At 41.1% G+C, this 18,058-nt stretch overlaps 2 protein-coding genes across 5 annotated transcripts; one reads left to right on the top strand and one right to left on the bottom strand.

Moving 5' to 3' along the window:
• Nucleotides 1-2,089: 2,089 nt before the first annotated feature.
• LOC106582467 (cytochrome c) lies at nt 2,090-8,387 on the bottom strand. Of its 3 annotated transcripts, none has more exons than XM_014165615.3 (3): nt 8,220-8,387; nt 2,898-3,071; nt 2,090-2,796 (listed from the first exon to the last, which is right to left on the bottom strand). In XM_014165615.3, exons 2-3 carry the CDS (start codon nt 3,064-3,066, stop codon nt 2,651-2,653), a joined length of 315 nt encoding a protein of 104 aa, XP_014021090.1. In that variant the 5' UTR covers nt 3,067-3,071; nt 8,220-8,387; the 3' UTR covers nt 2,090-2,650. The 3 variants fall into 3 exon arrangements, with proteins under 3 accessions (XP_014021090.1, XP_014021092.1, XP_014021093.1); XM_014165617.3 differs by having other exon boundaries at nt 2,898-3,073; nt 8,250-8,381; XM_014165618.3 differs by having other exon boundaries at nt 8,246-8,354.
• Nucleotides 8,388-12,956: 4,569 nt separating this feature from the next.
• On the top strand, nt 12,957-16,969 carry rbm45 (RNA binding motif protein 45). 2 transcript variants are annotated; one of them, XM_014165614.3, is made up of 11 exons: nt 12,957-13,503; nt 14,296-14,418; nt 14,654-14,780; nt 14,871-14,990; nt 15,088-15,261; nt 15,362-15,491; nt 15,626-15,725; nt 15,862-16,025; nt 16,254-16,462; nt 16,561-16,591; nt 16,728-16,969. In XM_014165614.3, exons 1-9 carry the CDS (start codon nt 13,234-13,236, stop codon nt 16,444-16,446), a joined length of 1,401 nt encoding a protein of 466 aa, XP_014021089.1. In that variant the 5' UTR covers nt 12,957-13,233; the 3' UTR covers nt 16,447-16,462; nt 16,561-16,591; nt 16,728-16,969. The 2 variants fall into 2 exon arrangements, with proteins under 2 accessions (XP_014021089.1, XP_014021088.1); XM_014165613.3 differs by lacking the exon at nt 16,561-16,591.
• Nucleotides 16,970-18,058: the final 1,089 nt, after the last annotated feature.

Below are 18,058 nucleotides of genomic sequence, written 5' to 3'. Positions count from 1 at the left end.
GTAATACTAAGTGTATGTTGTGTAGTAAGCTGTTAGTAGCCCGTATACATCACCCTAATAATTTTGCCACAGTTCTGACTTGGTGGTAGCCTATAACCTGTTTTTGAGAAATGTAATCATCGAATATTGTAAGAGCTTCATTGTCTGCTTATATGCCCCCTTAATTGATCCTATGGTTCTGACTTGGTGTACAGGGAGAACACTAAGAACATGTTCTGAATTATGTACATTTCAAAAGTGCTGAACAAATAGTTATATTGACTATGTCCATCCTAGCTCGCTCATTAATGTCTTAATCAAAATTACGGATTGCCTCTTATCTGCTTGTCGTCCCCTTATGCCATAGTTTGTACATCTCAATTGTCAGTAGAAGCCACATTTGTTTAAGCAAGTCAGCCATATCAGCTATGTTTTTTTTTAAAGGCAGTAAATGAGGCTGAATGAACTGTTTTGCTGCCAGACAAGGCTCCACTGATAGCCAGGTGTAGCAGTGGTAAGGTGTTGGGACAGCTTTATGTAGGCCCTAACGGTTTGTGGGCACTGTTATAGTGCAATTAATGTGTTGTTTAGTATCGTGTTGTGTAGTGGCTTTGCTGGCATGCATCCCACAATGTTTTGTTTTGTTTGCCCCACCAAGATTTAATGGCTAAAATCACCACTGAAAATGAAAGTAAGTATGAATGCTGATTACCAGCAGCTGCTGGCTGATTGTGAGTAGACATTGATTGAAATAAAATCATCCCTTCCATCCCTCTTCGGAAGCGCAAATTATCCAAAGCTTATTTACAGGACTAGCATAGTATATTTCTTTTACATTTATATTTTACATATAATTTGGTTGAAATGACATTACCCCACGTGGGCACCAGTGAAAATTGTTGGCTTTCGGTTTCCACCTCTGACCGTGCCTATTCCAACTCTTTTAGCCTCTTTCTGACATACCAAAGGTGAGGTGAAATCCTGGTAGAGGCTATTCATTGGCAGATCTCTCCTGATGACCCGGATGGAATTATGTGATCCTTCTTTAACCCGTAGGATGTCCCACCCAGTAGACTACTTCAAAAATAGTGAAAGTCCTCAATGGCGCTACCCATGCTAAAACTGGCTTTTGGAAACTAGTGTCCTTTATCTAGCTCTATCGTTTGGCCATTACATTCAACTTTGACCTTCTCCCATGTAACAACCCATGGATTGTGTAACTCTATTGGGCACTTCCCATTTGGTTATGAATGCAGGGTAAGGTGGAATTTACTTGAACACCCCTTCAACTGGTATTTACTAGTTGGGAACTGGTCTATCACCGGGTGCTAGTTGGAACTAGGAAACTGAAATGTCAGACTTCCTAACAGGTTGTAGTTTTACACGTGTCACGCAATATGCCGTTCAATCAGTTAGCAAGTTAAACATTTCAGAGTTCCCTAGTTCCAACTAGCACATGAATGTGGCATATCCCTGAGCGCCAACTCCCACGTCACCTAAAGAAATGACCTCAATAAGAGCATTTTTGGCAGTTAAATACAAAACGCAATCTATATATTTTTTTAAGCATGATTGCTGTACTTTGTCTATGGTTGACAGAACTTGGCCATTAACCAAATCTGGTTTCGCAACGCACGTAAATGCATACAACTGGTAATCTCCACCTTCCCACTCGGTTATGCAGCATTACTCTCTCACATACTTTAATGGCATGACAAGGTCATTCAAGTGACCTGAAACTCTTCCAATGTGATGTATAAACTAAGAAACAAACATTCACAGGGGCCTTATATTTACCTGACGACTCAAACAGAATAATTTCGCTTCGTACTTCAGACTGCCATCGTTGAAGTAGTTTGTGGTGAGGTCTAGTCATCAGCGATTGGATCATATCTAACCAGATTATCAAAGCAAATGACAAAGGTTCAAAACTGCATTAACCACGTGTTCTGGCTCTGACCCAACCCGTTTCTGGGACCAATCAGATTAGTTAGATTGCCAGCTCTTGCCTTTAAGCCTTCAGGGTTTTTTCTCAATTCCTGCACCTTGGTTAGAGAGGGAGGAAGTAGCAGTGTTGCCTTCCTGATCCTTGACCACAAAACAATTGGGATACTTGTTTAGCATGTAATTTATTAAATTAACAAACCTACATAAAGAAATATGAAGTATTAGCAACATGAAGACATTACCAGGGATCACTTTCAAGGTAACCCTTTGAAATTTAGAAACCTTTCCAAATCTGATTGACCGCTTGCATTAGCCATGCAAGTATTTAAACCAGTAACCATACAATGTGTAATTTAGACTATTTGTTGTTTCAAAGCATTTAGTCACACAGCTTTGACTCAATACATTCTGGAACACTTAGTCTATGGCTCAATAATTGATGTATATTAGCACCTGTTAAACCAGGGGATATAATATACGCCATCAAAATGGAGAAACAAAGACACAGCTGTGATCAATATGGCAACTGATCATGCAAATGCCATTGAGTCCCAGCAGTTATGTCATGCAGGCTATTGAAAGCCACAACAAATCACCAGACATAAGGCATAACTGTTATGAATACGAGTCTAAGCTTCTTGAAAGATCCCCCCCCTCCTCTGAACAGTTGATATTTCTCGAAGACAAAAATAATAATAACGTTGAACAAAATGTAGACATTAGTCTACGAAGTTGCAGACTTCAAATATGCTATGAGATCTGCACGTTCTCCCTTCTTCTTGATGCCAGCAAAGATCATCTTTGTTCCTGGAATGTATTTCTTGGGGTTCTCCAAGTAAGTCATGAGGGTATCAGTGTCCCAGACAATGCCTGAAATCACATGTGAAGGGACAGGTTAGGATGAGAATGAAATGTGTCACGTTGTCAGACTCCATTTATTTCCTGTAGAATGGGGACAATCTCACGCGTACCTTTGGCTTTGTTGGCATCCGTGTAGGAAAAGCCTTCAGCCTGTCCAGTCTTGCGTCCAAACAGACCCCAGAGGTTTGGCCCGACCTTGTGCTTTCCTCCATTTTCAACAGTATGGCACTGGGCACACTTCTGGACAAAAGCCTTCTTTCCCTTTTCAATGTCACCCATGTTTCCTATTGGACAATAAGTCAGAAGAGGTCAGCTACAGTACCTATAACAGTAGAAGACCTGCATTAGTAGTAATGCTGAGCGATTTAACCAACATGGTTTAATAACACCGAATAAACAACAATTCAATAAGTGGAATTCCATTTAGTTCAGGTTGTGTGAGCCCAGTATGCCTCATCTTTGTGAATACAGTGTCAGACATCTCAGCAGTTGGCTTTGCTTAAATAGCATGACTAAAGACAGAACAGTACAGGAGTACAGAGCAGGATTTGCATTAGACCGGCAGCATTTTTTAAATTTACCGGACCTATATGCATTGGGTGCGTAACCGAAATAGGTGTCCACCCATGGGTGCTCAGAATGACAGAAATACCATTTAGATTATGGAACATGCAAGTCAAGGATGCAACAATATGCAGTCCTTCATACCAAATTCTGATATGTTAGAATAACTGTCCACATTTGTCCAAATTAACTTTTCCTCAGCCAACAATACCATGGTAGAAAAGTTGACCTACTCTATTCTAAAACAGACTCTGGGACAGTTTTGGGATAATAAATCACAAATTCATAACCAGGAGGCCTATGCAACAAAAGTTAAAAAGCAAATAATATAGCACCCAAACCTAGTTGGTAATATGACTAGGATTGTACCTCTGACTAATGGACAAGGAAAGAAAGTTGATTAAAATAATTGCCTCTGCGGATCCCAAATTAGGGCTGGGCAATATGGCCAAAATATCTTAACTTCTCTAGGGTAGGGGGCAGTATTTTGACGTCCGGATGAAAGGCGTGTCCGTAGTAAACTGCCTGCTACTCAGTCTCAGAAGGTAGGATATGCATATTATTAGTAGATTTGGATAGAAAACTCTAAAGTTTCTAAAACGGTTTGAATGATGTCTGAGTATAACAGAACTCATATGGCAGGCAAAAACCAGAGAAAAATTTCCACACTTCCTGGTTGGATTTAAGGTTTGTAGTTTAAGTGATTGCCTATACAGTGACTTAGGGTTCATTTTGCACTTCCTAAGGTTTCCACTAGATGTCAACAGTCTTTAGAACGTTGTTTCATGCTTCTACTGTAAATAGGGAGAGAATAAGAGCTCCTGGAAGTAGATGAGTGAGAAAAGGCCATGAGCTCAGAGGCACGCACTCATGTGAGAGTTAGCTGTGTTCCTTTTCTTTTTTGAAGACATTGGAATTGTCCGGTTGGAATATTACTGAAGGTTTATGATAAAAACATCCTGAAGATTGATGCTATACATCGTTTGACAATGTTTCTACGAACGTAAATATAACTTGAACTTTTCGTTGTGACATTTTGCGCGCTTCCTGCATTTGGAGTAGTGGACTATACGCGCGAACAAAAAGCAGGTATTTGGACAAATTATGGACTTTATCGAACAAAACAAACATTTATTCTGGAACTGGGATTCCTGGGAGTGCATTCCGATGAAGATCAAAAGGTAAGCGAATATTTGTAACTTTTTGTCATTTCTGTTGACTCAAATGGCGGGTATCTGTATGGCTTGTTTAGATATGAGCGCTGTACTCAGATTATTGCAAAATCTGCTTTCGCCGTAAAGCTTTTTTGAAATCTGACACAGCGGTTGCATTAAGGAGAAGTGTATCTATAATTCTTTGAATAACTGTTGAATATTTTATCAACGTTTATGATGAGTATCTGTAAATTGATGTGCTCATTCACCGGAAGTTTTGGGAGGCAAAACATTTCTGCACATTACACGCCAATGTAAAATGGGGTTTTTGGATATAAATATGAACTTTATCGAGCAAAACATACATGTATTGTGTAACATGAAGTCCTATGAGTGCCATCTGATGAAGATCAAAGGTTAGTGATTAATTTTAGCTGTATTTTGTGACGCCTCTCCTTGCTTGGAAAATGGCTGTGTGTCTTGTCTAGGCGCTGTCTTAACATGTTATGCTTTCGCCGTAAAGCCTTTTTGAAATTGGACAATGTGGTTGGATTAACGAGAAGTAGTGTGTCCCGCAGGTGGGCGTCCCACATACCCCAGAGAGGTTAATGTATTTTTAAGTTTTTAATAACATTCAAAATTCTCAATTCAATTGAGTCCTTCTCCATTCTGATTGTTCACCCCCCCCCCCCACACACACACAAAAAAATGTTTTCGGTCTACACCATCACTGGTATAGTTAGGCTGATTAGCCAATTAGGTTTGCGCCGAATCAGTACATGTACTAACTAGCTAGCGAGAAATGAGCAACTAACAAAATTTTGTTGCAACTTGCTAAATAAACAATAGAAACAAAGTGTAATTATAGAATGCTCGTGGTTTTATATTAAGCAGCAAAGTGAAAACAGCATTGTCACATGTGCTGCATCGACCATGCAGACTGAACCCAATAGTCTCGTGGTCGAGGAACAAAAAAAAAAAATATGCTCCTTGAGTGAGTGTGGGGCTAGGTCTGTGCTGAAAGCAGCAGAGGGTGGAGACTCAAGTAGCGAACTAATATATATATATAAATAAATAAGACATTACACAGCATCATAACATTCAAATGCCTTAAAGTTCAAATAAAAACCTAAGCAGTCCACACATCAATACATCTTAAAATATGGAATACCGCCCGGCCCTAACGCTCATCGCAAAGTGGTGTGACGCGCTGATGACGCAACAGCTCTTGCGGCTCTGTATGCGTGTGATAAGATGCATAAGGAATATACTATACACGCGCCAATTTAATTCCACTAAACTATGCAAATTAACTCAGACTAATAAGCATGACCAGTCAAATACATTTCCATCGACTGGTATTTCCAATGAAAAAGCTAAAAATAATTATGTGATTTAACCCCTCTTCTCCCAGACAGTTGGCCAGGTCCAATTACATTTGCCTTTTCTATTTATTTTAATTAGCCAAAAGACTGATTTTACCAGCTAACAGAAACCATGTTACAGAGAATGTCTGGCCACTGTCTGAGAAGAGATGACTAACATGGTGACTAGACCGGGCACGCGCATGTTGATTTTGTACATCCACACAAGATGCAATAAGAACACGCAGGTTAAAATATCAAAACAAACTGAACCAACTATATTAATTTGAGAACAGGTTGGTACACATGAAGCACTCTTGTCCATTTAGCAAGCTTGCAGTTGCTAGCTAGTTTGTCCTGGGATATAAACATTGGGTTATTATTTTTATCTGAAATGCACGAGGTCCTTTACTGAGTCACAAAATAGTGTGCTCTACAGCATCTCAGTCCAAGAGGCAGCACTACAGTACGCTGTATCACATCCGGCATACAATTGGCCCAGCGTCGTCCAGGCCCCGGCATTGTAAATAATAATTTGTTCTTAACCGACTTTCCTAGTTAAATACATAAACTAGTTCGTTTCTAGTGATTTCTTCTGTGGACTTTATATGGCCGTCAGCAACCAACTTTAAGGTGCATTACCACCACCAACTGGACTGGAGTTTGGTCCTCAGTTCATCTTTCAAATCAGCCAAGTGGGTATATGCTCCTAAAACCCAGAGGAGATGGGAGAGGAGGGACTTGCAGCGCATTAAATACAGGACCAAGTTCTATTTTAGCACCTGGCTACACAGACACCTGTTGACACATGCAAGAAGTTTGGATGAAATGATTGAACATGCATAAGTACATTCATGCTGTCGACCCAATGTGGACCTGACAGGAATATTTTCAATGTTTTGGCAATTGAACATTCACCATTGTTGGCTTTGAAATTTCCTATATTGTTGAACTTTAATTGTGATGTCATTATTTCTAAATGCATTTAATGTTCAAAGTTAGTTGCGCTAAAATAAACTCACCTTTGCAATGGAGAATGTCATCTTTACAAAACTGGTTGAACAGTTATTTTAATCCATGTAGCCACCTGCAACTTTCCATTAATATTTGAATTCTGAACAATTCAGTGTAGGACATTTTTACCTTCAATAGAAACAATTTTTTTTTTTTTAAATGGTCCTGTGCAGTTTGAACCCCCCCCAAAAAAAATACTAATTACCACCAACAAGTTCTCCATAGCAAATTATTTTTGAATCAATAGTGTATCATGCCAGTATATATCTGCAGTAGTAGTTAGTTTAGTAGCTAGCTACACCAGTAGGTGTGTAGCGGAAATAAATCAATGGAAGGCAGGCACAGGTTAAGTCGTGGTCACCTTGGGGTTCATAATTCCTCATGAAACCCTGATAATCTCCACATAAAATAGCTTGTTAGCTAGGGGTGAGTCGAATGACTGAACGTACCGGCATTTGGGTGTAGCAACGTAAACTAAGCTTGGGTAGTATAGCCATCAAACGACGGGCAGATTAGGCTGTATTTGAATGATAGCTAGCTAACTGTGTAGTTAACTTCGTTATCTCGCTGTTGCCGTGGCCAAGGTTAGTTAGCTAGCTCGCTGTTGCCGTGGCCAAGGTTAGCTAGCTAGCTCGCTGTTGCCGTGGCCAAGGTTAGCTAGCTAGCTCGCTGTTGCCGTGGCCAAGGTTAGCTAGCTAGCTCGCTGTTGCCGTGGCCAAGGTTAGCTAGCTAGCTCGCTGTTGCCGTGGCCAAGGTTAGCTAGTTAGCTCGCTGTTGCCGTGGCCAAGGTTAGCTAGCTAGCTCGCTGTTGCCGTGGCCAAGGTTAGCTAGCTAGCTCGCTGTTGCCGTGGCCAAGGTTAGCTAGCTAGCTCGCTGTTGCCGTGGCCAAGGTTAACTAGCTAGCTCGCTGTTGCCGTGGCCAAGGTTAGCTAGCTAGCTCGCTGTTGCCGTGGCCAAGGTTAGCTAGCTAGCTCGCTGTTGCCGTGGCCAAGGTTAGCTAGCTCGTTAAAAGGCAATACCATAGTAATAACTACGACGTTACAAAACGGCTGATTTAAGCAGTCTAGCTAACGTTAGCTATTCACTCAAGTCACCACAACTGTTTGCTGATGTACCATTTCTTCACAGTTATGGCTTTTCAGTTATCGGTTTGATTTTAGATGTTAGCGGGCTAACAAGGTCGTAAAATTACCACGTTTCAACAACGGATACAGAATCAGGCAAAACGTTCCTTTAGATAAAATGTAAAAATAAAAAAAAACGAACCAATGCAATGTTCACAATTCAAGAAATTGACTACAAGTTAAACTACTAAAACGTATTTAATCAATGTTACCTGTTCAAATAAACTATATTCCTTACAGGTGTTCAACTTCAGAGCTTTTAGTCTTCAGTTCCGATCAGCTTTCTCCTCGCCGGTAGCCGACTCACTGGATCTAATAGTATTGAGAGCGAGTTCCTTTTTCTTCCCTCCAGATTTTATTACGTCATCCAGACTGGCCAGTCACATGCTTCTAGCGTCATTATGACGAACACGGCTGTTTTGCATTCAAGCCCTAGATGGAGTTGAGAACATGATGTAGGCCTACTACACAAATGGAAATAGCATACTACACAACATTTCAGTGGAAATGCCGTTGTTTGTATTCACACTACACCACAACAAATATATATATATATATATATATATATATATATATATATATATTTTTTTTTTAACCACTTAATCATCATTGGAAAGATCAGTGAACAGTTGGAATGTTCAAGATTGTTGTGGGGAATTCCACCACTGTATTTCATTGTCAAGAGGGTTTGTTGCATCCTTGTAACCATACATCGACCTAACACCAGGTAGTTATTTTGAGAAGAAGATCTAGCTACACATAGCTAGCCAAAGTATATACTATACCAGAGGGGAAGAGGCGAAGCATATACGGAGAAAAATTTGGCGAAGCGGATGATGAAGTGGATTTGGAATCTAATGGCGGTATTATCAAGGAGAATTGTAGCATTGTCCAAAATAATGGAAAATGGAGCAAATTAGTGTACAGTGATGAGAATGTCACTTCGTATCTTGTTGGAGTACGGTTTATTAACGAGAAGCAGCTGATCAAATTACCAATCTTGAGGAATCCATTTGAGATATCCAAACTGGTGGAGAGAGCTCTGGGTAGAGTGAAAGCTGTGAGGATCACGAGAGGCAGGCAAAGGGAACACCCCGCTATCCACATCAACGGGACAGCAGTGGAGAAGGTGGAAAGTTTTAAGTTCCTCGGTGTACATGTCACCGACAAAACTGAAATGGTCCACGCACACAGACAGTGTGGTGAAGAAGGTGCAACAGCGCCTCTTCAACCTCAGGAGGCTGAAAAAATGTGGCTTATCACCGAAAACCCTCACTAACTTTTACAGGTGCACAATTGAGAGCATCTTGTAACACCGAACCCAAACCGTCTGCGAGCGTGCGCTATCGTGCATCAATTTATTTTGTCCCCCTACACCGAACGTGGTCACGACACGCAGGTTAAAATATCAAAACAAACTTTGAACCAAAGACATTAATTTGGTGACAGGTCGAAAAGCATTAAACATGTATGGCTAGTTAGCTTGCACTTGCTAGCTCATTTGTCCTATTTAGCAGGCTTGCTGTTGATAGCTAATTTGTCCTGGGATATAAACATTGAGTTGTTATTTTACCTGAAATGTACAAGGTCCTCTACTTCAACAATTCATCAACACATAAAACGGCCAACCGAATCATTTCTAGTCGTCTCTCCTCCTTCCAGGCTTTTTCATCTTTGAATTTCTATGGTGATCCATCTACACTTTCATAGTATTACCACGACAACCTGCAAAACAGTTAGTCTTTCAATCACCCACGTGGGTATAACCAATGAGGAGATGGCACGTGGGTACCTGCTTCTATAAACCAATGAGGAGATGGGAGAGGCAGAAACTTGCACCCACACTGCTCGCGCGCGCCAACGAGCGTCTGCGTTGCCAAGGGCTAAAATAGAAGTCATTCCTATTTCTGATGCAGATCGTGCTGCAAGTCCTGCCTCTCCCATCTCCTCATTGGTTTATAGAAGCAGGTACCCACGTACCATCTCCTCATTGGTTATACCCACGTGAGTGATTGAAAGACGAACTGTTTTTATCAGTTGTGATAATTGTAAAGCTTTTGGTCATGTTTCAAGTGTTTGCAGAAGGGCGAAGTTGAGATGTCCAAGTTGTGGAAAAGATCACATTATATGTTATAAAAGTGATGAAAATGTGACATGTTGCAATTGTGGAGGGAACCATGAAGCCACTTCTTTCAAATGCCCCACAAGGGTGAAAGAGAATGAGGTGGCCAAAGTCAGGGTTGTACAGAGTATTTCATGTACAGCAGCTGTTAAAAGGGTTGAGGGTTTGAATGGTGCACCTGAAGAGTCCATGGTGGAGGATAGACCTTCACTGCAGGCTGCAGGGGTTGCCTTTCACCAGCAGGATCCTGACATTTTAAAGGTTAAGAAGGTGGACTTTGTGGGCTTTATTGCTATGGGGATTAATGGCACTGCCAAGGTGGAGAAAAGGTCCAGGAAGATCAAAATCATTGTGGACGCGGCAGAGCGGTTACATGGAATATTGTCACAAGCCTTACCACCCTCTCAGGTTTCTTTTTTTGAGTCAACTACTCACCACATTTTATACACTGCACTCCTAGCTAGCTGTAGCTTATGCTTTCAGTACTAGATTAATTATCTGATCTTTTGATTGGGTGGACAACATGTCAGTTCATGCTCCAAGGGCTCTGATAGACTGGAGGACGTCCTCCGGAAGTTGTCATAATTAAGTCTATGGAAAGGGGTGAGAACCATAAGCCTCCTAGGTTTTGTATTGAAGTCAATGTTCCCAGAGGAGGATGGAAACTAGCTGTCCTCCGACTACACCATGGTGCTACCTTACAGAGTGCTGGTGAGGCTACTGTAGACCTTCATTGCAAAATGTGTTTTCAGTTATTTGGTGACATTTGGTAACGTGATTATATTTAGTATAGTTTTATCTAAAAGGGCAAACTTTTTAAATGTTTAAAATGTTTAACAATTTTCCTCCTCTGAGGAGCCTCCACTGGTATGCACCCATCCACATCAAGGGGGCCGTAGTGGAGAGGGTCAAAAGTTTCAAGATCCTCGGCGTGCACATCACTGACGACCTGAAACGGTCCCATCACACAGACGGTGTCGTGAAGAAGTTTTGGGTTTGCCACAATACCAGTATCGCAATACTCGGAAGTATCGTGGCAAGGAAACAAAACATTTATTTTCTTGAGGAACATTTTTTGAAACAAACAGCATTATGTTGTCACATTTGTTAATTTTAGAAGCTATAACACCCAACATTTTACATAAGTAGGTTTTTATAGGACCATAGTTTTGTGTAATTCGTGTTTTATTTTTTGCCATGGAAAATCTGGTATCGTAGTATTGCAATATTGCTATCGTGACAACCCTACAAGGCAGGAGGTTTAAGAAATTCAGTTTGGCCCCTAAGACCCTTACAAACTCTACAGATGCACTATTGAGAGCATCCTGCTGGGCAGTATCACCACCTGGTACAGCAATTGCAACGTCCACAACCGCAATGCTCTTGAGAGGGTGGTGGGGTCTGCCTGCCTGCCCTCCAGGACATCTACATTACCCAGTGTCACAGAAAGGCAAGAAAATCATCAAGGACAGAGTTTATTTTTTATTTTTTTTCTGTGTGTGGCCACTGCTCATGCTCTCAAAATATTGGCGATTATGAGATGGAGTTACGTTGGGATACCACCGGGCACCAAGCAAAGTCGGGAGAAGAGGAATATTGGCACATAGACACAGAAAGTGAGATATCTGGGGAGGAATGGAGGGGAAAAAAGAGGGAAGAAGAGGTAGAAGAGAATGAGGAAAGCAGAGGTTTTATTTGAATTTGAGGAAGATAGCGATAATGTAGATGGGTTGTCAAGTGCAAACAGAGTGAGCTGTGCACCTGACCGATTTCTGGAGGTGAAGTGGAAGTGAATGAGGACGAGTTAAGTGAGATGGAAGATGTGGGAAGAACTCAGAACTCGAGCCTGGCATCAATGAATATGATAAAGAGAATCTGGTCCAGTAGGAGGGAAATTTGGGGAGAAAGTGGATCCTTGCCTTTTGGGGGATCTTTTTGTGGTTTCAGAGTGGGTGGGAAAGGAGTTGGGTGTAGTTGAATCAGTGAAGGTAACCTGTAGTAGACTTGTGATGTTTGTTTGTGTTTCTTCTGACTAGAGGGAGAAGGTGCTCCATGTCCCACAACTTGGGTCAAGATCTGTTTCTTGCTTTACTCCTAGGAACAGGGGTAGTGGGGTAGCGTTAAGTGTGGAGGTGGAGCAATTAAACCTGAAGATTCCTGGTGTTTGTGATGCCTGCCGTTTTTTAAATTTATTTTTAACTTTATGGACCACAAAGAATTTCGCTATACCACAAGCATTTCGCAACACCCGCAATAACATCTGCTAAACATGTGTATGTGACGAATAAAATGTTATTTGATTTGAAAGTATCATGCATTTATAGTATAGTCCAGTTGGGGGCTGTATTGCAACATATCGGATGCCAACCTTCGTTAAACTCAAAAGAAGAAGGAAGAGCTTGCTTGTAGTCCTAAAGCCCGCAAATGATTTACCTCTGGTTCGTGGCTTTTGGAATAAAGGTTTAGGAGATCTTACGTTTTTTTCTGTAAGATAATAGCAGTCAGATAACATGACCTTTATGAATTATGAAGCCTTTGTGGTTTATGTGCTTTTTATTTTTTTAAATAACATAAATTCTTATACATTCACAAAATGTGACGTTAGCTGATGAATATTATCTCATAGAACAGAACGTTTAAGATCTCCTAAGTCTTGTGTTTATCCAAAAACCCTACCAAAATGCCATTCATTTTGTCCATTGGCATTGTCCAACGATCCATAGCGGAGTCAGTACGTACAAAAAGACGCCATTACGATCTATCTCTGTTCTAAACCAATCAGGTGGTTGTTCGACGAAACGAATCTTTGGACGTCGTTGATCACGTGCTTCTTCCTGAAAAGGAGATACAGTCATTTGTACGTTGCTGCGATTTCGACGCATTTCCTCGGAGTTTCAGTATCAAACGTAATATCACTAGCTACTATATACACGATACAGAAAATATATAATTAATTGTTGTTGTTTTTAAACGGTGGTAGACAGAGCAAGTGAAACCGTAACTATCGATAACTATTTACGGATCATCGTCGACTCCACTTCGCAAGTGTGTGTGTGTCTTGTTAGCTAACGTTAGCTTAGCAAGATAGTTTTCAGGGTGGTAAAATGGAGGATGCATTTAGGCCGTCGACGGATCTCGATGATCCCCCAAATAGTCGCTTGTTTCTAGTTACAAGTAAGTCCATCACCGAGGACATGATCCGGGAGCAGTTTTCTCTTTTTGGAGAAATTCAGGATGTTTGGGTAGTCAAAGACAAGCAGACAAAGGAGTCAAAAGGAGTGTCCTTTGTAAAATTTACTAAATCGTCCGAGGCATGTACGGCAATGGAAGAAATGCATGGAAAATGCTTGGTCGAAGGAACCAAACCGATCAAGGTATGTACTCTGGCTTCAGTGACTTTGCTCATGTTATTAACACTATTGTAACTAGTGCTTCTTCATTTGGTTTTCCGGCAATTTTTTTTGTAGTATCAGGCTGGGTGAAGGAGTTAGGCCTACGTATTGCTGCCTTTCGAAGTTCGGAAAGTGCGTTACACATTTTGTTAACCAAAAAAGGGACACAGGGTGTGGTAAGAAATTGCACCGGCATCTTATCCCTATTGTCTATTATATTGACAAGATAGTCGATTGACCACTATTGGAAATGCATGTCTTTTAAGATGTGGAGGGGGGAGGGGTGTAGATCAGGTGGGACCATTCTAGCCAATGAGGGCAGATAAGCGTGTGAACAGGAGGACTCATTTTTGTATCTGTACCGTTTATAAAGCGTTTGTGACAGTATGGGTAGCGTCATTGAGGCTACATTTGTTTTAAAATACTCCATTCTCTTCTTCATTGGCGAATTGCTCCCAGCTCATAGGAATCCCCACCCAGTTGACTACTTTAAAATGGTGGATGCTGTCAAATAAAATAATTGTATATGTCACATGTGCCGAATACAACAGTGAAATGTTTACTTACACGCCCTTAACCAACAATGCAGTTTTAAGAAAAATAGGTGTTAAAAGTATTTACTAAAATATGTTACAACGGCTTATGTCCATTTTAAAACGGGTTAGATCCATGATGAGTCTTATATCCAGCCCTCTGACAACAGGCACAACTCCCGATATAAAGTTTTTTTTGTGTGTGTATTTATTTATCATGCTAAGTTATCTCTTCTGCCAGGTGTTTATTGCCCAGGCGAGGTCCTCCGGAAGCCACCGAGATGTGGAGGATGAGGAGCTCACCAGAATATTTGTGATGATTCCCAAAACCTTTACAGAGGACGACTTGAAAGAAACATTCAAGGTAGTTCATCACCCCCATGTTGTATTTGGCTCAGTTGGTAGAGCATGGTGTTTGCAACGCCAGGGTTGTGGGTTCGATTCCCACGGGGGGCCAGTACAAAAAAATAAAAAATGCATGAAATGAAATGTATGCATTCACTACTGTAAGTCGCTCTGGATAAGAGCGTCTGCTAAATGACAAAAACGTAAATGTAAATGCAATTCCAATATGGTTTATCATTCATTTGTTCTCACAGGAATATGGTGACATTGAGTATTGCATCATCGTAAAGAATAAAACTACAGGAGAAAGTAAGGGCCTGGGGTATGTGAGATATCACAAACCCTCACAGGCAGCCACTGCCATAGAGAACTGTGAGAAGAGTAAGTTGTCTCTTTTTGTTCATATCACGTCTGTGAAAACTCAAACTATCAATCTAGTAATCCATGTTTTGCCGTTTTTGTTTACAACAGCATATAGGGCCATTCTTGCAGAGCCAAGGAACAAAACGCCAGCCCCAGACAACGACTACTTTAGCCCTGCCAGAGCAGAGCATGTCCAGGGTGACCCAGGAATGACTTCCTATCCATTTGGTATGTACCTGCCATTGGTGTGTTAGGCCTACAATTTCTACAGACCCATTATTGTTTTTCTGCAAATGCTAAGCCATTCTATTTCCTCCCATTGAAGTGGACTCTGGTTTTCATACCAGAGGAGACATGCGGGGCACAGACATCATCACCAGGTGCTTAATGGTGTCATCAAGGGCGAGCATCACACAAGATCAAGTCTATAGCCTCTTTGACCTGATCCCAGGGATGGATTATTGCGAGATGCAGCAGGATTCATATGGTTTCAGTACAGGTAGCCACAAAACACAGTTACTCCCTCAGATGCAACACCTGACGTATTGCATAGGAATTAGTGGCTAGTAGTTTTTGTTGTATTTTTTTTACCCTTTCAGGGCAAGCTATGATTCGCTACAACAACCTTGGATCAGCTGTCTATGCGAAAAACAAACTGGATGGCTTTGAGTACCCACCTGGGAACCGGCTAGCAGTCACTCACATTGATGATGGGCAGGACAGAAGAAGGTAAGATGCAATGTAATTTTATGGTATTTTCCATCGAATCTAATTTTATTTGTCAGATACAAATGTTTAGCAGATGTTATTGCGGGTGTGTTAGGTTGTTGTTTGGTCCTTATTTACCCTCTTGTTGTCTCCAGCCCAGTGGGAAGGATGGCCATGCAGCTGGTAGCAGCCCAGATGATGTCTATCGTGTGCAATGCTCCTACTGGACCACCACCACTTAGGAAGACGAGCACTGTAAGTTACTGACTTGGTTAACCTTGAGGGAAAGAGGCCTTTTCTAGTACTTTCTAGAGCTAACCAAGATTAAAAAAAAAAAATAAAAAAATATCACATGATGATTGAACTTCCTAACAAACTTTGTCTTTGTCAGGGCTATCCATCACCTGCTGTTCCCCAGAGCCCCCGGGTACAGACAGATGTTGCCCTCCCACCTCTCCAGAAGTTGGCCCCCTCAGACAGCCGGGTGAAAGAACGCCTATTTGTGGTCTTCAAACCTTTGCCTCTGCCCATGGATGTGCTTGAAGATGTGTTCTGGTATGAGAGACCATTATTTTCATCAATACACTGTTTATTAACACTTACTACTGATAAACTGTTAGTTTAGAGATTTTAATTGTTTCTAAAGTTTTCCGTAATGTGCTACTGATTCCCTTTTTAACTTTGGGCAAGAGGGATAGTTGCGATCTTGTGTGAGTATTGATGATTGGGGGGAGGTCAAAATTCCTGCAGATCAGTTATCCCCCTATCTTTCTGTTTCTACAGCCGTTTTGGTTCTCTGGTTGAGGTTTTCCTTGTGCCTGGACGGAATGTGGGCTACATGAAGTACGCAGAGAGAAAGAGTGCAGATGATGCCATGGCGACCCTACATGGTCAAATGGTGAATGGCGTTAAAATGAAGGTGATGCGGGCTGACCCGCCCAAAGAGGAGTCTCACAAACGTCAACGCACCTATTAGGGGGACACAGAACAAGGTAAGTGTCTCCAAGGGTTAAGACTAAATTCTGTAGCGATCAATGACAGCGAGTGTCCACAAGCTGTTTTTTTTCTTTATACATACTTGAATTACCAGAGACGTATGTTGAGTTACCAGCAGACATAAGGTAAGCATATAGCAGGACTAAACAATATACTTTTATTTTTTATTTTTTTTATCATAACCTGACTCTGGGCAACACGTTAGGAGAGACCAACACAGTTTAATGCATATTTAAAGTGCTGATGTTTTTGTTCCTACAGAGATGACCTAAGTGACATGACCTCCAACATGACTGAACCGACATAAATGATGACAGGACCAAATTACGACCACACTACGGACAGTGATCTCTGTACCTTACTTTGATGTTTCTTTGTACTAACGCTGAAGGTGATGACAGTGGTGGTCCTTTTCTCCTCAAGATTGATATTTTGATGTTAAGGAATAGAGTTTGAATCTGCATTGGTCCTAATATGTTCTCAATAAAAAAACACCCAATGCATTTTGTGTGTGAATTTATTTTTGTTTTTATTGAGTGTCAAATATTGTCGTTTTTCCTCAGTTATTAGCAGACTAGATTTTGTTGTATTATGCCCAAGTTTGTATTTTCTTAATGCAGCCTACTTGTTGTTTCCAGTGGGCTGAAGGGCATAACAGGGCCGCAAATTCAGAATGTTGCTGGAGAAACAGGACAGCAAATGCAGAATGTTGCTGGAGAGACTTGAGTTAAGGGCATTGGGGGTGGTTTACACATTTAGCAAAAATTATGTTTGTGGAGCAAAGGCTAAAAATACATTAAGAACCAGCTAGGGTTGGGTGGGGTCTAAAATAGGACCAGGAAAGTAAGGGTCAGACTTCAGATATAAAATGGATATGCTTTTATTATGACCAGTGAGGGGTGAAAGCTGTGTGTGTGTGTAAAATATATATATCGTGCCAGAGTCATGTATTAATAATAAATCACCTGAGTTACTACACTGATAACTAGTATATATGCCTCATGGTGTCAACTAGCAAATACTCGGTGCTTTGCTGTTGAACAGCGTCACGTTCTGTAATAGAGACGGCGTTGAATATTGGCGACGTGAACATAAACTAGATGATAATTCTACATTAAGTACAATTGATGTTACTTGCTTTCTCTTTTAAGTATTTTTGTGGTTATAGTTTTAAAGTATGTATGGTTTTGAAAAACGTTATGTTAGTCTGCAGTAGTAATGGTGGTGGCTGGTTGTAGGTACATTTCGGATGGTCACTAAACAAACGTATATGTTCAGGCTATAAAACTTGTCACAAAATGACGTTTGCCTTGTTGAGGGCTTTGGTTAACAGTACAACCACAAGATGGCAGTCTAATTCTTGGGAGAGACTGCTGCATTGCTTTATACTCTTCCACAACGAGAGAGAGGTGGAATGAGGTGACTCATTCATCCTGGACAAATGGCAACTTTACATTTTTACCAATTTGTGGGTTCAGTTTAACCCCCCCCCACACACTGTTTAATGGAGCAAAGATTCTAGCTCAAACCAGAAACCCTAGTGTAAACGGTACCACCTGTGTCATGAGGACCCAGACCTTTTTGGCAGAGGC

The sequence above is a fragment of the Salmo salar genome, chromosome 21, assembly GCF_965601325.2.
Source record: "Salmo salar chromosome 21, fSalSal1, whole genome shotgun sequence".
In the NCBI taxonomy this organism is placed as follows: domain Eukaryota; kingdom Metazoa; phylum Chordata; class Actinopteri; order Salmoniformes; family Salmonidae; genus Salmo; species Salmo salar.
The sequence above is the reverse complement of the archived record's forward strand: the minus strand, read 5'-3'. Positions and strand labels throughout refer to the sequence as shown.

Excerpts from the sequence above, each read along its gene's own strand:
- LOC106582467 (XM_014165615.3), bottom strand. The coding sequence starts at position 3,066 with ATGGGTGACATTGAAAAGGGAAAGAAGGCTTTTGTCCAGAAGTGTGCC. Across the intron at positions 2,797-2,897 it reads GGATGCCAACAAAGCCAAAG|GCATTGTCTGGGACACTGAT; the intron begins GTACGCGTGAGA and ends ATGTGATTTCAG.
- rbm45 (XM_014165613.3), top strand. The coding sequence starts at position 13,234 with ATGGAGGATGCATTTAGGCCGTCGACGGATCTCGATGATCCCCCAAAT. Across the intron at positions 14,419-14,653 it reads ACTTGAAAGAAACATTCAAG|GAATATGGTGACATTGAGTA; the intron begins GTAGTTCATCAC and ends TTGTTCTCACAG. Across the intron at positions 15,492-15,625 it reads GATGGGCAGGACAGAAGAAG|CCCAGTGGGAAGGATGGCCA; the intron begins GTAAGATGCAAT and ends TGTTGTCTCCAG.